This window comes from Cnephaeus nilssonii (assembly GCF_951640355.1).
Source record: "Cnephaeus nilssonii genome assembly, chromosome: 8".
Lineage (NCBI taxonomy): Eukaryota > Metazoa > Chordata > Mammalia > Chiroptera > Vespertilionidae > Cnephaeus > Cnephaeus nilssonii.
The window spans coordinates 8576685-8594728 of record NC_137079.1 but is presented as its reverse complement, the minus strand read 5'-3'; the positions used below and the strand labels follow the sequence as shown (position 1 = coordinate 8594728).

Sequence of the window (18044 nt, the reverse complement as noted above, 5' to 3'; positions counted from 1 at the left end):
CTGCTGCTTCCGTCGTGCCCCCCTCCCCCCACCCCGCCCCCCGCCCAGATGGATTTAACATTAAAATCCAGCCAAGTCTTCGACAGTCTCTTTAGAAGTTACCGGTTTCTCTTCCTCCTCCTCTGCTCTCTCTTCCTTCCCCTCCTACCTCTGCCCTGTGTCCCTCTTCCTCTCCCTGCCCCGCCCCCACCCTCTCCTTAGGGGGCAGAGCAGGGTAAGGAAAATTATATGGCCACATGGAAGAAGTGCACAGCAGAAGAAATAAAAGGCCCCTAACCCTCCCTGACTCGCAGTCTTACTGATTTCTGAACATTTGATTGGGGTTAGCTGCTCAGTTCACCCTGTTTCTTGAGCAAAACTGACACCCCCATCCCCAACCCCAATCTGCAGATTATATCAGAGGTCCAGAAGGCCAAATTTGAAGTTTTTTAAATTTATTTAAGTGGGCGGTCCTAAAAATAGGCACGCGCGCTTGAATAACCCAAGAATTAAACCCCCGGCTTTTGAAATGGCTCGATTTCTGTGGCACACGCAGGTGTTTTGAGTCCAGTGGCCACAAACGTGCTCCCCACCACGCAGCCACAATCCCTCGCCCCGTGTGGGAGTGACCGGGGTCCTGACACCTCGCGTTTACATGCAGCGTTTTCGCTCAGGAAGCATGGCCACGTGTGTGCACATCGAAAATGCATCTTTACAGGAACATGTGGTCATTTCAAGAGCGACAGATCGTGCTGCGTGGTCTCCGCCACCCCTAATTCATTCCATCTCTTCCCGTGGAATTACAGAGCGTGCCACACAGCCACGTGGCAATGCGGCCTTTCCCCCTCCTCCCCTAGGCCTTACGTTGGCATGGCACCCATGTGCTGTTCATCTTCCGACTTCAGCTAATTCTTCTAATTGCTAACCAGAACAACAAGAAATCCCTTGTCCTCGGGGTATGCTGCTGAGAGGATGGCTTTCCTGGTACTTGGGATATCATTAACTCCTTTAACTTCGACTTGACTGTTTCACCTCCATGTTTCTCAAAGTCCTGAGGATTATATACCAGCAAAAAATTAACCTCACCGCAGAATTCTTCAGCCAGAAGTTCGCTATCAAATCATATCCTACAGCAGGGATTCCCAAAATGAACTTTGGGAAGCTGACCTATCTTGAAGGGATATGGTCACCACATATCGAAAGCTAAGCTTAATCTCTTCTCTCAAACCTACCCCCAGTTCCCAGTCTTCTATTTTTGATAAAACGGACGCACTGTCTTCTCAGTCCTCCACCTCTCCCTTCTTTTCTCCACACACAGTTGCCTGCCAATCCCATCCACTGGGCTCCGTGCTTGCAGCACCCACCTTCTCCCCATCTCCACATGCCGCCGCCCTAGACCAGGCCCATGGCTGTGGATTTCCCCCGTCTCTCCCCGCCTGCTCTGCACACTGCTCACGCTCCTTGTGGATTTCTCTCTCAGGCATCACCCATCGTCACCACTTCCCTGCTGGGGACCTTCAGGCCTCCCACTTGCGCGTGGATTTAGGATTTCTCGGAGGGCTTGCTGAGCCCCAGCCCCCGAGTTTCTCATCCGGGGGATCTGGCCAAGGGCTGGTGAGATGCTTTTCTTACCAGGGCAGTGCATCCCCCGGTCATCCTTCGAGGCCTCAGCTCCAGGGCGAGCCAGGCCTATAGTCTCCAGGCTGCTCCTGTCTGTTCACTCTGACTTCCTCCCTGCTCTTGGCTCAGCCGTGCTCATTGGAGCCCCTCAGGTCACGTAAGGACACGCGTCAGGCTCCTCCAGAGCAAGCTCTGTGTCTTATCCCCTGATTCTCATCTCGCAGTTGACAGGTGTGGTCACGACTCAGCAGAGGGCATGGGGGGAGTTGGGGGGGGGGGCATGGCTTTTGTAGACAAAACACTGAGCAGCGTCAGCAGGCCCTCCCTGTGGAGGCCAGGCTGCCTGTGCCTCAGGCCCCGCGGTGCAGGCAGCGTGGCCAGGAGGCCTTTGTTCAGGCAGAGGGCTCCTGGGCACCAGGCTTTTCACGCCTCTTCCTCCTCTTAGCCTTTTCTTCTCCCCATTCTCTGGCATTTCATTCCCCGTCCCTCTTCTCTTCCTGCCTCCTCACGATGCCCTGGGTCTTTTGGTGGCTTCCTGGGTTGAAGAGGTTTCTGAATCTAACAATAAAGCCACAAAATTGCTTCTGAATTCTAATCTGAATATTGTTTGTAGCAAAGATACTGGCTAAGAAGGACCGTTACTGTAGTTAGGGCATGTTATAGGGTGTCTGAGTCACGGTCTACATGTTCATATTTTACAGGAAACAGGAAAGTTGTAGTTAACTAAAAATAACCCTGGACATGGACACATGGTATCCCCATTTTACAGAAGGGAAAACAGACTTAGCGATGAAGCAATAATGACACGTGATTCTGTTTCCATCTTTGTGCACACGAAGAATAACTGCTTTGCTTTCTAAATTACTAACTATATTTGGTACCGTGCCTACAGGTACGAGAAAGCTTCTGCCAAGTCAGAGAAGAGTGTGTGAAGATAGGATATATGCCTGGGTGATATTTACTCCAGAAAATCATTAGCAGGTTTGGATCAAGACTGAAATACACATATGTAGCGCCTAGTGGAGACTGAAAGAAGGCATATAAATGTAAACACACAGAGAAAGCCCGGAAGAGACTCAGCACACTGGGAAGAGGGGCCAGTCATTTTGTCCTTGGTGTTATTCAGAACTTTTTCACCATGTGAATGACAACTTGGAGGGGAGGAAAGGGAGCATGTGGGAGGAGGCGAGAAGAATTATAATTAAAAAACAACAAGAAGCCCTAGCTGGTTTGGCTCAGTGGATAGAGCGTCGGCCTGCGGACTGAAGGGTCCCGGGTTCGATTCCGGTCAAGGGCACATGCCGGGGTTGCGGGCTCAATCCCCAGTGGGGGACATGCAAGAGGCAGCCAGTCAATGATTCCCTGCCATCATTGATGTTTCTCTCTCTCTCTCCCTCTCCCTTCCTCTCTAAAATCAATAAAAATGTATTTAAAAAGATAAAATTTTAAAAAATGTTAAAAATCTTTAAAGAAACAACAACAACAAGAACCCAGCTGGTGTGGCTCAGGGGTTGAACATCGATTTATGAACCAGGAGGTCACGGTTCCATTCCCATCAAGGGCACATGCCCAGGTTGTGGGCTCGATCCCCAGTAGGGGGCGTGCAGGAGGCAGCCAATCAGTGATTCTCTCTCATCATTGATGTTTCTCTCTCTCCCTCTCCCTTCCTCTCTGAAATCAATTAAAAAATATTTTTTTAAAAAAACACAACAAGAAAAGGAACCCACCCAAACATGTCTGGCCCTCGTTACCTGAGGGCGGGTCTCCACGTGGCTCTTCCCACCAGCTCTGCCTGCACAGCCCGTCTGCTCTCCGAGACCCAGGCCTTTGCCTCTTCTTCGCGAAGGCCTGCCTGTCTCCTTCTTTTGCACCTCCAGCCAGCAGCGACTCCTCCCCCCTTTGAACTGTCCTTTCTTGCTGGCACCGTCCGTCTCATTTCCCCAAGAAAGGGTTTCCTGGCCTTGCAGCGGTGAAGGCCCCGCTCTGGAGTTACACAGAATGGCAGGCTCCGGCCCCACAGGAGCTGACCTTTGACTCCTCAGTGCTTGTATCTGGACCCCCTGCAGTGTCTGTGGCCCCGAGGGCGCAGCAGCTCACAGGGTGAGAACAACTGCCCCGTCAGGTGACTGGGCTGCTGGGCAGGTGTGCTCACTGAGCCAGCGGGTGAGGGCAGCCAGAGCAGGGCGCACCGCGGCATCCGCTCTGCGTCGCTGTGAGTGTGCGCGACACACGTGCACAGACGGGTCTGCACCTCCTGCGTCTCACAGCCGATGATCGCAACTGGCAGGTGCTCTGAGAAACCAAAGTTCCCAGCGAAGTGCAGTGCAGTTGGCAAAGGGAACAGTGGAAATGACCTCCAAGAGAACATGGTCAGCTATACTTCGGTAAAACATACTTCAGATGACGTATGGAAGCGAGACCGAACGGCACGTCATTTCCCTGCGAGCCGACCCGGATGGGTCCCCTGCCGCTCCCTCCCTTCAGGGCATTCAGCAGGCACCGCTCGCTCACTGGCAGCTGCTCCCCAGGGCCCTGGGGTCGAGGGCGGGCACGTCAGGCTGTTTGTTTTAATGCTTTCTTCTAACGAGCTCACCTGTCTGTCTGTGTCCGTAGGGCAGCGATGGCGCGCGGAGATCCACGCTCCTGGACAGTGACGAGCCCATGGCGTATTTCTATGACGACGTCAGAACCTTATACGAAGGCTTCCAGAGGGGCATCCACGTGTCGAGTAAGCACCGACTGAGTTTCTGTGCTGACGCTGAAGGGCTCCCTTCAGGAGTGACCCCTCTTCCTGTCACTCAGGCCTCCCTCGCCTCCGTGACTCCTCCAGAGAGAGAGACCCAGCGCCCACCGGCCCCTCCAGACGGTCCCTGTGGCAGCAGCGTGGGTTCCACGTACAAACGTGTTCAGCGAGCCGTGTATTTTACAGTCACCCGCACACTCGCTCACTGTGGGCCGACGTTCCCTGCGGTCACCAGACCCGCCTCACCAGGCCTGGGCCGGTCTTTTTCAAAGCTCTTGATCAGGAGACTCGTATTTTAAGGAATGAATGCTGGCGTCCCGAGGAAGCAGTGCTCCATCAGGGGCACTGGGGAGCCGGGCCGGCCCTTAGGGACTGACCGTGGCCGCAGAGACCCCGATGTCCCGCACCTGCCCTCCCTCCCAGCCCTCGTCCAGCTCGTCACGGGCACTTCCCAGGACGCCAGCCTCTGTGCCTCCCCTCCCCACCCATCACGGAGCCTGTTCTTCCCGCCCAGCCAGGGCACGTGGCATATTCTTACTAACCCTCTGAATTCAGGCTGCATTTCTCCTTTTCTGTAACGCCTTCCTGGGCTATCGTCTCCCATCCCCTTCCTTCAGGGCGGTGTTGCCCGCCCCCTCCCAGCATCCGCACCCTTTACCCGCCTCCTTTCCGTCCCGTCAGCGCTGCTCCTCGACCAGGGCAGCCGTCTCTTCTCTCGGCACCGACACAGCCTGGCACACACCCCTCAGCACCCCCCACCCCTCCTTTTGCTTTAGTCTCTTCGCTTTTGCTTGCTCCAGGTTCCTCCCTAGAAATGGTCCTTGGGGTCCACGCTTTACTTAAATCTGTGGGCGGTTAGACCGTAATCTCCGTGGGTCACACACTGTGGTGCTATTGCCCTCTGTCCCCCACATGCTGCCTGTGATGTGTGCGCGAGAGGTGCCGCTGGCTTTTCCTTGACACTGGCAAGTTGGACTCTGGGTTCACTGCGTCTCCCCAGTATTCCTGCAGCACACTCATTAAGCCCCACTCTAAAGAGAAAGCAAGCGTACTTCTAGATTATTGAATTGACAGGTTTCTTCAGAGTTAGTATCAGGGTAAGGGTTTGTCTATGAGGATAAATAGAAGGTAGATCAGCCTAACGTAAGGGCACATGAAAAATATATATATGCCTGTGTGTGTGTGTGTGTGTGTGTGTGTGTGTGTGTGTCATTTACCACCACCACAAAGCACACATGTGTGTAAATATACATACATTTTTCCCGTTATTAGCAGAGGATGGGCTTCCTCTAGGCCAGTGGTCGGCAAACTCATTAGTCAACAGAGCCAAATATCAACAGTACAACGATTGAAATTTCTTTTGAGAGCCAAATTTTTTAAACTTAAACTTCTTCTAACGCCACTTCTTCAAAATAGACTCGCCCAGGCCGTGGTATTTTGTGGAAGAGCCACACTCAAGGGGCCAAAGAGCCGCATGTGGCTCGTGAGCCGCAGTTTGCCAACCACGGATCTAGGAGGATGGAGACTTACGTCATGCTTCTGAGTGTCCCCTGATGTTAAGTCACGTAACTTTTGGGGGTCACGTTCCCTACTTGGAAAATGAAGGACTTATATGAATGTTTCAGAGAAGTTGAAGAAAAATAAGTTCAGTGTTTTTAGCTTACACTGATTGAAGGGGGTTGCTTTACAGGTTATTTTATTCTTTTTTCTTTCCCCAGAGGAGCTTTTTATTCCAAGCTTTAATTTTCCGAGGCTGCCGTAAGACTGGCCTTCCACAGGAGAGCGTGACCAGCATCTAGATAGTTGGAGTTTGCTGAGTGATGGCAGAGCCAGCCGGGAGTTTTTAGACCTGGTATTTTAAGGCTGTGCCGGGGCGCGGTTTGCAAAGATTGTGATCCCTGTTCAGTGGTTCCCATCCCCAGCTGCACTGCAGGGTCATGGGCCGGGGGGTGGGGGGGAGGTGTGTGGAGCTTTTGAAAATACTAAGGCCCAGGCCCCATCCCTGTCCGATTATGTCAGGAATGTTGCTAGCAGGGCCTGGGTATAGTACATATTTTAAGTTCCCCAGCTGAGCCTGGGACTCACTCCACTGTTCTAGAGCTAGAATCCACAAACTTCTCCTGTGAAGGGCCAGATAGTGAATGTTTTGGGGTTTGGGGCCATCTGGTCTCTGTTTCAGCGATTCAGCTGCAGCCTTCGATAATACGTAAGGGAATGAGTGGGGCTGCGTTCCAAAAAGTGTGTTTACAAGAGCAGGTGGCAGGCCTGATTGGCCCTGGCTGTAGATGGCCCGCCCCTTTTCTTGAGGAGTAAATAAATATTATTTCTTGTGGCCACTGTATTTCCTTTTCCACCTGAAAACAACATCTGGTGGAACTTGTCGGTCTTTTTCATTTTTGGAGATGACATTGACATACAACATTGTGTTAGTTTCAGGTGCACAACACAGTGACACCCACAGTGAGTAGTTAACACCACACAGTTACAGACTTTGCTTGTGATGGGACTTTTAAGATCTGCTCTCTCAGCAGTTTTCACACACACAGTACCGTTTGGTTCACTGTGCTCTGTGCATCACCCCCAGGACCCACTTATTGACCCCCGGCAGCCGGGCCTTTATTGCAGCCCCTGTGGGCTGAAGAGGCTCTGAGAACAAGGCCCTGGGCACTCTCCGCTGTGTTGGTCAGGTCGGCCTCGGAGCCGGGCCTCAGGACGGCCTGAGTCCTCACCACTGACTCTGGACCCCACACGCGCACCGCACTCCTCAGGGCCCGGAGCGGGCCACGCTCTGCCTTTCCTCCCCCTTCCTCCGGGCCCCCACCCCAGAGAGGAAGCCCTCAGCTGGCTCAAACAGAGGATGGCGAAGCCAGATGTCTTAGGTCTCAGAGCGGAAGTGTAGAGGCCTCGGTCGGATGGGAGGTGACAACGCTTCCAGCTTCAGTCCGGTTCCCCGGAGGAGCCACGCAGGCCCAGCACACACAGCTGCTGGCACACCTGGTGTCGTTGGGACGCATTCCTGTGTGCGGTCACCTCTGACCGTCTGAACGCGGCAGCTTTTCCCCGGTGAACGTAGCCTTTCCCTCCCACAACTACAGCTGAGCATAAAGTTCGCTTGGGATCCATCTGTAGAAAGGAACATGTATAATTCCAAATGTAAATAACTTCGATTGTATTTATTAGTGAGCTAGCCGTTAGTGTGAATAATTCATATAATTAATAAGGGTCTTTCTGCTTATTAGGTACCTAAGTGGGAGTCAGGACACATCCTGATATTTCCTAACTTTTGCATATGCCTTCTCTCCTCTCATTTCCTCCTCTCCTGTCCCACTTAAGAAACAAAATAGAAATAAATAAACAAGCAAAAAAAAAAAATCAAACCAAAACCCAGGGAGAATTATTTCCCACCTGAACTCATTATTTCTAATCTGAGGACCACCAGAGTCTACCGGAGACTGTAGGACGAGGTGGACTACAACTTGAGCTGTTGATGTGTGTTACACCCATTGCTTTCTCCTTTTTTAGATAACGGCCCTTGCTTGGGCTCTCGGAAGCCAGACCAGCCCTATGAATGGCTTTCCTACAAGCAGGTGAGTTTTCGGGCTCTGTGGGTGCCTTGCACAGCTGGAGCGGTTCAGTGTGTGGGTTCTGGGAGCCATCTGCAGAACGCATGTGCCTGACTAGCTCAGAGCTTTAGGATAAAGGTGCAGCATCCGGATGGGGAAGTCTGACACAAAGATTTGGGGAAAACTAGTGAACCGATTTAGCTGGTGGTTCAAAGTACTTAATTTTTTTTTATTTATTGATTGATTTAGAGAGAGAGGCAGGGGGAAGAGAGAGAGAGACACCAATTGGTTGTCCCACGTATTGATGCATTCATTGGTTGATTCCTATATGTGCCCTGACCAGAGATGGTACCCGCAACCTTGGTGTATCAGGGCGACGCTCCAACCAACTGAGCTCTCCGGCCAGACCTTAAGCACTGTATTTTGGAACCAATGTGGATGCATTGTGCAGTAGAGTATAATTTTGAACATAAAATTCTAGAAATGTGTTGAAGCAGGCGACTCCGCCCTAGACCCGTGGAGGGATAGGACTGCTCCTCTCTGCCGTGAGAGGTTCTGGGAGAGGTGAGAAGCCCCAATACAGAGTAACCCTCATTTGTAGAGGAGAAAGTCGGGTCCCAGAAAGGGATGGGCTGGCCATGGTCCCAGCTGGTTAGGGGCAGAAGCAGGGCCAGAAGTGGGGTCCGTGCCACCTGGTGTGGGGCTCAGCGGTGCGTCCTGGCCAGCGTGGGACCCCTGCGACCTGTCACCCCAGGGCCGCCACCCACAGCCGCACAGACACACGCCTGTGCTCATCGTGAATACCAAGGACGCGGGGACCTGGCTGTTCCCACGCGTGTCCCTCCGCAGCCCCACCTCGTCCACGTGCGGCTGGTCAGTAGTGGTCTGTGAGTGGCCGGTAGCAGAGCAGGAGGACACTGCCCTTTAGTTGTAGTTTTATCGTGATTCCCATGAGTCCACACGCCCGTGCTTCTCCTCGGTCCCCGTGGAGCCGCGGACCCGCAGGAGCAGCTGGTGGTGGCGGCCAGGCTGCCTCTGTCCCCAGCGCAGCTGCCAGGAAGTGCTCCCTGCTCCAGGCGGGCACCTGGGCCTCCGTGCGCACGCAGCCTTCCTCCTTCCAGGCTGTGTGGGCCTGTTGCTGTCGTCCGGGTGTGCATGTGGAGGGGTTGTCGTTAGGAGCCACAGAGCCAGCTCAGGAGCCAGGCTTTATGTCTCCCAATACCAGCGCACAGCGTCCTTCCCTTCCCTCGTCTGAGCATCAGCGGGGTCCAAGGCAGGGGTCCTCAAACTTTCTAAACAGGGGGCCAGTTCACTGTTCCTCAGACCGTTGGAGGGCCGGACTATAGTTTAAAAAAAACTATGAACAAATTCCTATGCACACTGCACATATCTTATTTTGAAGTAAAAAAACAAAACGGCAAAAACACCCACATGTGGCCCGCGGGCCGTAGTTTGAGGACGCCTGGTCCAAGGCTTTGCTTGGGTATCTCGAGAGAGAGGGCAAAGAGGCAAGAACGGTGGAAGCGTGACTGGATGGATTTTGCTGTTTTGTTTGCCTTCCCAAAGCCAAATAATAGTGTTCAAATAGTAGTTTTCGAGATCCCTCCTTTTTGCATGTGGTGCAAAGACAGTGTGTGTGTGTTGCACATACAACATTGCGTGTTGTTCTCAGGCCTCGCAGCATCCTCAGGTGCTTTCTGGATTACCTGTGTCGCGTTACGTACAGCGATATTTTCCCACATTGCTTCTCTCACGTGTCTGCGGGAAGCGAGAACACCCCACTGCAGGCTGGGTTTTTCTGAGCAGACTGAAGCTCACTGGGGTTTCTGAAGGTGTTCACCTCTGTGTTGTACCTGTTCGTCGGGCTGGTGGACATAAACACTGGGCTCACCGGACGCCCATTTGGATTTGTGCATTTCTGTCTGTTTTTCACTACCTGGGGGTTCTGGCCTTTGAGGGCAGCAACCCCTTTCGAAGAAAGGTATGGACCCTCCTTCTAGAGACGGAAAGTCACGCATGTTATCCCAGGGAGCTCTGCAAACACTGCGGGCACGTCCCATGTTCCCGTCCCGTAGTGCCAGCGATGGTTGGGAAAAGCCACGGGGTGTGGTGGTGACTAGCATCCTAACGTCACCCTCTGTGGCAGAGCCACGATGGGCGTATGTGGCAGAGCCGGTCGCATTCTGGGAACAATAGGCGTGCTTTACCCCCTGTGGTGTGGGCGGGAGCCCAGAGCGCTCCTGAGAAGAAAGGAGAGAACTCCAATTTTAAAGATTTTAAAAGCTTTTTTTAGTTAATTTGGGCAGGAATGGGGAGAGGATGGGGCAAGTATATAGTCCTGCCTCATTTTTTATAAACCTACCTATTTTTATTTGGTTGTAATAATAATATGCATTGTTGTGTATTTTTACTTAGGATTGTTGCACATATTCTAAGTTTGGTGTGGTTTCCATAACTGTAATATGTACGCGCTGTATGGCATTTCCCAGAGACGTGCATCTGTACCTAACCCAGCCGTGGCTCTCGTCCCCTGGAGTTCTGTCACTTTTCCGGGGTGGGGAACGTCCAGCCACGGGCTGTATAGGCCCACGGGACCATTCGGTCTGGCCCTGCCAAGACCAGATGATTAGTAAATTAAATGTTTGACCAAATATAGCAGGCTAATTTTTAAATTGATCATTGTGTATGGCCCGCAAATTATGTTATAAATAGCCAAATGGCTGTTGGCAGAAAAAAGGGTTTCCCACCCCAGCAGGTAATTTTGAAATATATGTCTTTGTACATAAACATTTTTAAGCCTCCCTTTAAGATTGAATTATTTCCTAAGAATGAAGTCTCAAGAATGGAATTGGAGAGCCCAGTGAGAAGAACTTTCTTACTCTTTTAAAAGATCTTCCCCAAACTTGCTGTTTCTGTGTTGATACCAAATGACAAGTTTTGGCTGCTTTGCTGCTCTTTATAAATACAAAATAAAAATCTGCGTCCCTGTATTCCTTTTGTAATTTGACGGGACTCTGTAAAACTGAAGTATGACCGGGCCTGGGTGGGCCGCCCTGCCCTGTGGCTGCAGCCGTGGCTCTGCAGGAGGCCCGTGAGGTCAGGGGTGAGTCCCGGGAAGGAAGCCGTGCTGTTCGGGATGCGTCCCCGAAGGTGCCTCTGCTCACCCCCTTCTGTGCGTGCTGCTCCGCTGCCCCAGCTTTGCTCCTGGGGTCCGGCCTGAGCTGCGCTGCTTCTCTCCCACTCCAGGTTGCGGAAATGTCAGAGTGCGTGGGCTCGGCGCTGATCCAGAAGGGCTTCAAGGCTGCCCCCGACCAGTACATCGGCATCTTTGCCCAGAACAGACCTGAGGTAATGCCCCGCAGCCCCGACCGACCGACCGTCCGTCCGCGGCTCTGAGCGTTCTCAGCCAGAAGAGCCAGTCAGGCCACACCTGCCCCTGCTGGGGACCAGATCTGTGGTCTGACTTCTCCTGAGAATGTGGCTTTGGCTTCCACCTTAGAAAGTTACACGTGTAAAACCCCAAGCCAAGGCCTGCTTAGCCTTTAGGTGGGAGGGGGGAAATCACTTTACTAAACACGATTGGCTCTGCTTTTTCAAACCAGATTCCCAAACAAAGTCCTTCCAACAGATAACTAACAAAGGAGTCTTCTGTGATTAGAAAAGTAGCGTTAATGACTTCCAAAGAAACTGGCATACAGTTTTGTCCGTGGCAAACTCACGTTTTCTCTCTGAAGGACGTCCTTTTCCCTCTCAGGTTACGAAGCGTAAAATACCACGGGCCCCGGGGCAAGTGCCTCAGCGTGGCCTGGCCTGAGTGTGGCCTCCCGGGGTGCTGTTCCGCTGTCTGGGCCCAGCCACGGCGCCTCTGTGAGCCCCTGTCTTGGAGGCGCTGCCGGTGGTGGGAGTGAACAGATGCATGGCGTAGCTGCCGTGCGAAAGGGCACGCACCTGCCTGAAGGAGTCCAGTTGATTCTTAGACCTACGTGTGTCCAGAGGGTTTGCTGGCTCAACCCATGTGCTGCCAGCTGCTCTATAAATTAGACTGGCTCCTTTGTGTCTTATGTCCTGCCAAGGGAAAGACAGCGTTTTCCGCAGCAGGGTCATTTCCAGGCTCGTGGAATTTGATTTCTTCCATTTGAAGTGAAACCTATTCACATGAACACACCCACAATTTTTGTTTTAGGGAACTTTTATAAGGAATCTACAGTTAGGACACACAGTCCTTGTTGTAAGAAGTAGTTCTCTTCCTGTATTTATGAGTTAGTTTGACAAATGTTTATTGAGTACCTGCTATATGCCAAGGCACTGTGCCAGGCACCGAAGTACAGCAGTGACTTGGGTCCTCTCCGAGGTACTGTGTAAAGAAAGACAGCCCCACACGTTGACGCTTTCTCTCTAACATGCTAAGTGTGGTCAGAGGGCAAGTGGATTATGGGAGCGCAGTCAAGGAGGACTTGTGGCTGCCGAGTTTGGAGACCAGATGACCAGTTACTGCATCACTTCTTTACGTCCTTCCTATCCTGGGGAGATTCTGCCAGAGCAATTTTCCTGTTGGACAAGTGCGTCCCTCCTTCCCCGTTCCCACCTAGTGCCCGCCTCAGCCAGACTGACCTTCCTCCGTCCACAGTCACTGTTTCTCTGAGAAAGCCCCAGAGGCCGTGCCTCGCCTGGGGACCAGAGCCAGGCGCCTCCTGAGCCAGGGGCCTGCCCCCGCCCACGGCTAGCCTTCTGGCCCCCACTCCCTCAGGGACCTCCAGGCCAGCCAGTGGCTCACTGACCTCCTTCCTGCTTTTCATTCTGCAGTCCCCGCTCTTGGGATCTCCTTGCCTTTCTCTCCATCTGTCCACATTGTGCTGCTCTTGCAAAGGGCAGCTCAGTTACTCCCCCAGAAAGGTGGCCCTCGGGGCTCCGAGTCACTGGCTTGTCTTGTTAATTACCTTTCACAGCTGCCTCCTTCTCCCAGCAAATGGCACCTCCTCCTAAGCAGGGGCTAGTGTTTGGTCCTCACTGTGAATCCCTCGCAGGCCTGGCATGTAGTGGCAGGTGCACTTTGGGTCTAGTGTTGGTCTCCGTGGAGTGGTTCCGTGATGATGTGTCGTTTTCTCTCCCAACCCTTCCTGTCTGTCTAGTGGGTGATCATTGAGCAGGGATGCTTTGCGTACTCCATGGTGGTCGTTCCCCTCTATGACACCCTGGGAACCGAAGCGATCACTTACATCGTCAACAAAGGTACGTTGTGGCCTGTGGGTGGACACTGGCCTCCTTGTTAGATTCCGTGATTGACATTTGCCTATATTTGATTTGAAAGGGATTTTATATTTAAATGTCCATCTACCTTTTAAAAAATTATACAGTCAAGCTCATTTTCCAGAGCATCTTGCTCATTGTGCCTCTTGTTTTCCAGCTGAACTCTCCCTGGTTTTTGTGGACAAGCCAGAGAAGGCCAACCTGCTATTGGACGGTGTAGAAAATAAGCTGACCCCCGGCCTTAAAATCGTAGTTCTCATGGACTCCTACGGCAGCGATCTGTTGGAACGCGGCAAGAAGTGCGGGGTGGAGATCATCAGCATGAAGGCCATGGAGGTGAGTCCTGCTCTGCCCAGGTCTGGAGGGGTCCCAGGGTCCACACCGGCTCAGCCCTGGCTGGTGCCTCAGCCATGAGCGACACGGAGCAGAAACTCCTGCCTCGTGTGAAAAGAATTCCACGTGCACGCCCGGAGTCACTGTCCCACCTGACAGAGTCCTCTCCTCCAGCGAGTCGCAGTGCTCACCCGTTTATTCCAGAGCCGGACACGCCGCGCCAGTGAAGGCGGGAAACGTGGCGTTCAGTGGCAGGCAGGGACTGAGCTTTGTGCCTCTTTAGGCTTTAACCTTTTGCACTCGGATGTTGAATGTGACTCCACACGGTTAGCATTAGAATAAAGGAATAGAGAAAAAAGCAAGTGAGTGCAAAGGGTTAAATGCCTTTTACTCTCTGATTTGTGTCTAAAACAGAGCCAGGTATGGACATCCGCCTCCTTATTCTTTTTCCCAAAATTGCTTTTGTAGAGGCCTGGTGAATTTCCAGCAGGGATGTTGGATTTGGTTTATTTTCATAGTAAATTTCTTCAGATTCACATTCATTACAACGTTAAAGGTAACCATTCTGGGAAAATGAGTGCGGCTCACACTGAAATTGGCTGTTAGGCATCAGCTCACGTGAGAAGCTGATTCTCCCCGTTGGCTTGGAAATTAGAGTTCAATCCCAAGTTGCAGGCAGGAGGGGGACCTTGTATGTACACATCACAGCAAGTAATAGGCTGCGTAGAGTGAGCAGTTCCCTTTCTGAAAACCTTGTGTGCTTTCCTGGATCTGTTATAAATAGGGTTTAAAATTTATGTATGGTTTTCTGTAAAGCATCGGGGCTATATTAAATAAGGATCTATCAACCCTTTCCTGGGGAACTTCGACGTCAGAGAGAAACTGTCATTTGTTGTAACAGAGCTTCCTGCCTCACTCAGACACACACACACACACTCACAGTCACACATCACACACAGAAACACACACATACATTCATACACACAGTCATAGCCACACATGTACTCACACATTCACTCTCACACACATACACACAGCAGTATGGAGCATGAGTCCATAAGAGCCAATAGGTGTTAAACTGGGTTGTTTCACTTGTCATCCCCTTTCATAATAATGTAATCTCTTTTCCCCCATCTCCTCCTCCTCCCTAACCACCCCAACACAAACACACACACACACAGGAATTTTTTTGTCTTTTTTGACTACTATATGATAAAGAAGTAATTTTAAGGTTAAAAGTGTAGATGGATGAATGAAGATTATAATATAAAGTTTATATTAAAGTCCTTATTTATAAAAGACATTGCTTTATACTTACCTCTGTAATTTGATTCATATTTTGTTTTACAATTTTGCTCACAAAGAAATGAACTTCTCTTGGCCTTGTAAAAGCTTACGTTTATTGTAAAAGTTGTTACATGTATCTCTAGTTGACGCCTCACACCTCTGTTGATTTCATTATTGTCGTACCTTTTTAAATGTGAGTATAGTTGGTATACAATATTATGTTAGTTTCTGGTGTACAATATAGTGATTGACATTTTTATACCTGAGCGTGTGTCCCCCACTAATTGTAGTAATCACCTGTCGACACAGACTTACTTAAAATTAGCTTTATGGCTGATATTGTGAACACGTTTATATTACCATATATTTATGTGTGATCAGAAATAGAAATATTGGTATTTGGAATGTTTGCATTTTTTCCAATATTTTATTATAAAAATTTTAAAACATGAAAATAAGTTGAAAGAATAGTACTATAGATGGCCATGTACCCACCAAAAGTCTGCAATTAACATTTTAATGTATTTGTGTAATCACATGTTTGCCCCTCACTCTGTTCTCTACTCATCCATCAGTCTTTTATTGAATACATTTTCAGTAGGTTGCAGATTTCATCACTCTTAGAACTACAGTGTGCTAATCATTAACCGAATTCAGTGTTTTCTGTTTACAGCTCTTCTATTTTGGCATTTGGATCCTAAAGATGGCAGTTGTTTACTTTTACGATTACTGCGCTTTCTTCTAAATGATCACATCAGACAGGTGTCAGGCCATGAAGCTTTCTTGGCAAATAGTGCACTAGTTTGGATAACATGGTTCTGTAAGTGGCCATATCGCACCAGGTGTTGGGTCAGTAAGTTCAGCAACTTCTGTACTTGAGTTCTAGGAAAAAAATCAGGGCCAAGACCAAATACCAAAGAGCATTTATTCAGAAAACCACAGAGGAGGAAGAAATGAGCTCAGGAAACAAGTTAGGGAGGCAAAAGAAGGGCCTGGAGCTTAGGAGAGAGGAAGGGAAGGACAAAGGGCCTGGGGGGCGGGGAGGAGACCGGGAGGGGAGGGGAAGGTGTGGATGTAGAGTCCTCCCTCCTAACAGCTTTTAAGGCTGGGAGTTCAGGGGCGGTCCCAGGGGAGGGTCTCAGTAGAATATTCACCAGCTTTCCCTCTCTACTGATTGCTGGCGGGCTGGGCAGGGGGTCGTTATCCAGTGCCGCTGGTCTGGTTTTGCTGCTTTTCTGGGCCTGGAGCTGAAGTACAACTAGACGTTATCTCTAGGGAGGAAAGGCCAGGAGGTCCAAACGCTGGACCAGGATCTGCTGGGGAGGAGGTTACCCTGGGGGTGAGGTCCTTGCTTTTCCGGTTTTGCCCATTGCTAGGCACCGGGGCTTTCTGCCCTGGTGAGTTTCTGTACTTGGCTCACCAACCTTTCTCTGTCTAACTGCCTATCACAGTTCCCAATAAATTGAGAGCTAAGTTGCATATCACTACTGCTTATTTGATTTAATATCAATTTTTGAAGAATTAGGGATCTCAAGAAGTTGTGTAAGAATTTTAAATGGATGAATGGGAATTTAGATCTGATAAAGATTATTTTGGGAAAAAAATGAGGGAATTCTCATTGATTTAGTTTTTTGTTGGCTTCCGTTTGGCTGTTAGTATTCGTGTGTTTAATCAGCGATCTGCTATGCATGTAACTTAAAATGTAAAGAAGATGAAAAACGGTTGAAAACTGTGCGCTGGACAGAAACTCACTGAGGCCTGCGCGCACCCATGTGATTGTTATTAATCGAGGTGTGCGCACTCCGTGTGCCCACTGACGCGGTTCTATTTCCATGGGAAAAGAATATACAGAGTTCATTTTAAAACTGATAGAGATTGAAGTCACAGAAACTGCTTCATGCAGTAACCTGACCCGTGTCAAAGGGAGCCCTTGGTGGGAGCAGCTCCTAAATGAACCCGTCCTTCTTCTTGTTGTTAATCCTCACCTGAGGATATTTTCCCATTGATTTATTAGAGCGAGTGGAAGGGAGAGGGAGCGACAGAGAGAGAGAAGTACCGATGTGAGAGAGACACATCGATTGGTCGCCCCCTGCACGCACCCTGACCCAGGCTGGGCATCGAGGTATATGCCCTTCACCGGAATCGAACCCGAGCCCCTTCAGTCTGTGGGCCGACATTCTAACTACTGAGCCAGACGGGCCACGGCGAATCCGTCCTTCGTAGCCTTCACGTCCATTCTGGAGCGGCCTTAACCCTTCCGTCCCGGCCTGTTTGGTAGTCAGAGGGTCCCGGGTCCTTTCTCCGCCCCACGCGGGGAGTGCGGGGCTTGGGCTTCTGAATGGCTGGCACTGAAACCTGCAGACTGGCTCTCTCTCTCTCCGGATGGAGGTGTTCGTTATGCAGAATGGGGTGAGCAGGTGCCTTGCTGTGCTCTGATTTGGGGACCGGGCTGAGCATCTGCAGCCAGCTCTTTGGTGACCGTCAGGAGCTGGGTTTCGTGAAAGGCCAGAACAGGGAGTGGGGGCCAGGAGATCGATCATGAAACACTCTGATTCCTGTCTTTTGAATAAATCCTAGTGCAAAGGCCATCCTGATACCACTTACAGAGTCTTGTGTAAGAGAGGGGTCTGGACAGTGGCTTCAGAGAGCAGCGGCTATGTCTTTTGGTTCAGGTTGATTTAAGTTGCCGTAGTTTGTGTAATAGAAATGTATGCTGTCTTTGAGCAGCCGTCAGTGAATCCCACAGCGAAGTCAGGTGGAGGGACTTGATGTGACCTTCTGCTTTACATTGAGAAAAGTGTCCATTTGAGATGTTTTTCTCTTTCCTTCAGGACCTGGGAAGGGCCAACAGGAAGAAGCCCAAGGTAAGAGTCTGTCGGGCCCGCCACCGTCCCCTGGCGTTCCACTAGCTAGTCGCCTCAGAGACCAGCAGGAATGGTAGGCGATGGGTTATGGCTCACAGTTGTCTGTTCTGACTTATGCCGCTTTCTTCTCCTTCTTTAATGTGCTGCAGCCTCCAGCACCTGAGGATCTTGCAGTCATTTGTTTCACAAGTGGAACCACAGGTAAGTTTTGCAATGGACTTGATTCTGAGTGACCTGCCTGGACTTGATTCTGAGTGACCTGCCAGTGTGTACTCCCTGCCTCCTTTGAGGACGAGTTATTTGAACTGTAGATGGACCGAAGGCAGAAGAGACGGAAGTGGTTGAGACGCTATCTTCTTATCACTCTGAGAGGCATTTTCAGAATCTGAGTGTCAAGTATTTCCTCAA

At 50.7% G+C, this 18044-nt stretch overlaps 1 protein-coding gene across 4 annotated transcripts in view; it reads left to right on the top strand.

Moving 5' to 3' along the window:
• The window catches only part of ACSL1 (acyl-CoA synthetase long chain family member 1), a 61213-nt gene that overhangs the window by 26851 nt on the left and 16318 nt on the right, over positions 1-18044 (top strand). For all 4 annotated transcript variants that reach the window (XM_079778458.1, XM_079778455.1, XM_079778457.1 and 1 more), the window contains exons 3-9: positions 4213-4327; positions 7865-7929; positions 11152-11253; positions 13035-13134; positions 13310-13488; positions 17604-17636; positions 17786-17837. In XM_079778458.1, coding sequence (XP_079634584.1) covers positions 4213-4327; positions 7865-7929; positions 11152-11253; positions 13035-13134; positions 13310-13488; positions 17604-17636; positions 17786-17837 — 646 coding nt within the window. The remainder of the gene's footprint in view (positions 1-4212; positions 4328-7864; positions 7930-11151; positions 11254-13034; positions 13135-13309; positions 13489-17603; positions 17637-17785; positions 17838-18044) is intronic.